The 4,412-nt window shown below is 38.9% G+C and overlaps 1 protein-coding gene across 1 annotated transcript; it reads right to left on the bottom strand.

The window, feature by feature from the left end:
• Nucleotides 1-405: 405 nt before the first annotated feature.
• Nucleotides 406-2,897, bottom strand: LOC129269872 (transcription intermediary factor 1-beta-like). Its single transcript, XM_064106129.1, has one exon. The coding sequence runs from the start codon at nt 2,496-2,498 to the stop codon at nt 642-644; it is 1,857 nt and encodes a 618-aa protein (XP_063962199.1). The 5' UTR covers nt 2,499-2,897; the 3' UTR covers nt 406-641.
• Nucleotides 2,898-4,412: the final 1,515 nt, after the last annotated feature.

Here is a 4,412-nt window from a genome sequence, read left to right as displayed (position 1 = left end):
GTTTCCTTCTGCAGTCATAACATTCGTATATGATACATTTTTCATTACACAACAAACATACATAACAAACATGATATATTGCTTACTGTATTTTGGCATGAATCATAGATATAAAATGGACTTAATAAAATGTCATTATACAAAATACGATATACTACCAAACACTGATGTTTAACATATGATCGTTGCACACACATATCAATACCACTACTTGATCCTGCATGGTAAAGGCTTGGCAGAAGACACGAAATGCCATATCAATTGTGAACCCCCCCAAAAGACGTAAGAGAACGACCCCCGGAAAATTGCGGGGGGGGGGGGGGCTGAAACAGCCAGCGTTGATCATGTCACCTACTATCTTGGTCTTCAACATTTAGTAATGAGATGTGTTGTAGAAGGAAAACACAAACGTCTCTAAACTCCTGATGTAGGCTGAAGACACCTATGGACAAGTCCTTTGAAGACAAAATACAAGTAGCCAATGGACTTAGTAATGATTCATGTCATTGTCTTTGCTGAAAACTGATATTTACAGTATATTTTTCAACATAGAACCAAGGTCAGTGGAGACTGCTACGCCTGAAGGGAAGGCTCAAAACACCCATCATTTTTTTTTTTTTTTTGGGGGGGGATTGACTTAACTATTCGAAGATGTAAATCCTCTCTGTCGTACAGAAGGCGATTTCCCCAGATCGGAATTGTTGAAGGCAAAACCAGTGCCTTTCAGGTTTCACAATCCTGTGACAAACGAGTGTCTTAACTGGAGCCAACTCGTCATTGTGCTCCTTGACAGTGAGTATCCCCTCATCAGCCTGGAATGAACAGATGAGGATAGACCTTTCGCGACATACTGCAGAATGGCAGAAAGCACCGTTCTCGACTGATACATTGTGTTCTATCACACCTTGACAGTCGACGACACTCACCGTACAGGCAGAACTACTGCTAGATTTTATTATGAACCCATTCCCAAAGCTGCAGATCTGCTCAGGTTCGTACCCTTGACATGATATCACTCTTATGGCATTTCCACCAGCTGGTGTGAATTCCTGGATCTGCTTAGCTGTCCTGTAGCTGATGTAGATCTGATTTTCATCGCCAATGGTGAGGTCAGCGATTCCTGCTTCATCAAGAGCTAGAGTCTGAAACCGTGTGCTCTGTATCTCCCATTCTGATGTGTACAATGTCATGATATTACTGGTGGATAGTACAACACGCCGACCATCAGAAAGGAATCCTACCCCTAGGATATTAACGTCTTTGAGTACTGTTGTCTGCAGTTGGCCATCAGCATTGAAGACGTCGATTCCCCCTGTACTGTATCCTACTGCCATCATACCATCAGAGGTAGCAGCCATCGTATTGATAGTGTTCTCCTCTGTGAGACCTACGTCACATTTCAGCCTACATTTCACGAATAAGATATCCCCTATCTCTAGCTGATCGCACTGACTCTTTTGGTCAAACATTATTTCCTCAGCCCGTTCAGCTATGTCACGAGAAAACTTCTGTTCTGGGTTATCCGTATCGAGGACTGTCTTTAATTCACTTGAAAGTGTTTCATGGATGGTAATGGTGATCCCTCTAAGTGGTGCATTTAAACTGTAGCCAGCCAGTTCACTCGCCTTCTCGATATTCACGACCATTTTTACACTGGTGTCTTTCATTTCCTCTAGTCTCTGGCAGAGTTCCTTCTTCTGAACATACAACTGCCAATCTAGTGCCCGTTTTCGCTCCTTTAGTCTCTTGCACATGTCATTATAATCCTTGTTTATTTGAGCCTGTATGCTGTCAGTGTGATCAATAACACGGTCCATTTGACTCATAACATAGGCAACATGATTGTTGAGAGTCTTACTTTTCATTTTTCCTTGGTCAACGAGATATTCAATTTCTTTTCGGATAGAACTCTTGTACTCTTCAGCGTCAAAGACGGAATGACCTTTCTTTTCATGAAACAGCATTCGACATCTCAGACAAATAAATTTGTTGCAAGTATTACAGACATCGGTACAGACATGATCTTTCCCATCAGACTTATGTTCTTGACAGTACACCTTTTCGTTGAAGACCATCACCCCTTTTCTGATCTCCTTTAAGGAAATAACTTCATGCTTGAGGTTAGGCGACCACTTGTTATGGATTTTTAGGCAAGCTCTACACATCTCCTTTTCGCAGTCACGGCAATAGAGCTTGGCTTTTGCTTTTTTGTCGCACATTTCACAAAGGCCCTTCTTACTTCTGTACTCTTCTAGGAGACACTTGAGAGGAACATTTGTGTTGAGATTTCCTATAATACTACCACCGACATCCGTCGTGCTCTGACAAACTGGGCATTTTAGGCAATTTTCAACACTCCGTGAAGAGCATGCCAACAAATCATGAACACATCTCTTACAAAATGTGTGCTCACAAGATAACTGTTTAGGATCATCAAGAAGTTCCAAACATATTGGGCACTGTAAGTTGGGTGGTAATATGTGATCCATGGAAGCCATCGATGTATAATTCAGAAGCTACGATGATACCTAATTTGTCAGTTATAACGAGAAGATTTACTAACTGGACCTCGAACAGAAGATCCAGACGACAGATGAAGGCAAAATTACTATGATGCCAGAATTAACCGTTGACGACAGCAGCTTCTATACTGTTAGTTGTCGAACTGTCATAAGTGGCGCTGTCTGCTAAAATACGCTGAAATGATAATGAAAATACGATAATTATAAATAAATATGGTATAGCATCATCAAAAGGGAGTTTGCGCAACACTACGCAGACGCTTTCTGGAACGTAGAGAATCTATTGTCAGTGCCCTTCATGACAAACTAGTCTTTATCGAAATTTGGTGAATGAAAAAAGTGTTGTTATCCGTCGTCTGGACATACAACATTTGCAGTTTCTTGTCTGCTCAGAATTTTACGACCATCAGCTGTCCCGGCTCACCAATGTTTGACAATGGCATTTCAGCTGCTTATTACGATTTGACGGGCATTTTCAATAGGTTTATTATGTTGTAGAATTTGTCCCCGTTGCAATTTCGAAAACTCGCTATTATCATAATAATTTATTTATTTTTATTATTTTTTTGATATATTGACCAGCAGCACATGTTGAAGAGGTCAATCTACAAAAACTCATGAAATACAAGATAGCAAAGCAAATGAACGAAAAACATAATTACAATATTCTTTATCAGAACTTAAGTCTACTTACAATGTCTCGTAACATGAAAGGTTGTAGGAAAAGAAGGATAATCACAGGCAGAAAGAGAGAAAGGTGGAGGAGAGAGAAATAAGGGGGATGTATATGTGTGTGAGATCCAGGTACCAAAGCTACATTGGGTCAACGTTGTGCCAATGTCGGCAAATGTCGGACGATACATTTTCTCAACACAATGGGGTAATATTAAAATGTCCGCCGAGCCAACATCAATTTGAGACATTACACAGACATCAAATAACAATGCTGGGCAATTTCAATTCAACATTTATTTCCAAAAATAAAAGCATTAATACAATTTCATTTTTCCAACATTAGCCAAACATTTATTGAAGTTCAGCTAACGTCAAAATATCTGCCGACCAAGCGTCAATTTGTGTCTTTGGACCAACATTAAAGGGATGGTCCGGGCTGAAAATATTTATATCTAAATTAACAGAGTAAAATTCACAAAGCAAAATACTGAAATTTTCATCAAAATCGGATAACAAATAACGAAGTTATTGAATTTTACAGTTTACCAATATTTTGTGAAAACAGTTATATGCACATCGTCATGATTACTCATTAGGTTGACTGATGATGTCACATCCCCACTTTCTTTTTTCTTATGTTATTACATGAAATCATAAATGTTTCATTTTTTTCATTCATCGGTACATGATGTGTCTCCATTATGATGAAATAAGTTGCGGCAATAAATAAGTAATGCAATTAATCAGTTGTCATTTCAATTGTTTTAGTCAGTGACGTAACTACGGGGGGGGGGGGGGCATGTGGGGGGGGGGGCACGTGCCCCCCAATCGGCTGACTAAAAAAAAAAAAACGGGGAAAAGGAGAAAAAGAGTGAGAAATGAAGAGGAACGAAGTGGCAAAGAAGAAATTATTATTCATTATAATTGTATATTGTATTATAATCATGTTATGTTATATTACATAGGAAACATTTTTATCATAACTTTATGAAACATAATTTGCTCAGGGTCCATGTCTTCATTGTTCATGGTGCTCGCATTGTCTGTTTAAAGAGATATAAAACCTGTTGTTCGAAAACCTCCCGTTTTCAAGTCAATATATATACACCAAATATATTATTGTTTTATGTAGTGACATATGCTTCTTTTTCATGACTACTTAAAGTGATTGCCCCATGTTAAGGTCTTAATATAAAACATTTCCTGTCCGTGATT

Source organism: Lytechinus pictus, chromosome 10, assembly GCF_037042905.1.
Source record: "Lytechinus pictus isolate F3 Inbred chromosome 10, Lp3.0, whole genome shotgun sequence".
NCBI classification, from domain to species: domain Eukaryota; kingdom Metazoa; phylum Echinodermata; class Echinoidea; order Temnopleuroida; family Toxopneustidae; genus Lytechinus; species Lytechinus pictus.
Note: the sequence above shows the minus strand (reverse complement) of the source record. Positions and strands in the feature narration are given on the sequence as shown.

Bases quoted from the DNA above. Each gene is read 5' to 3' on its own strand.
- LOC129269872 (XM_064106129.1), bottom strand. From the start codon at position 2,498: ATGGCTTCCATGGATCACATATTACCACCCAACTTACAGTGCCCAATA.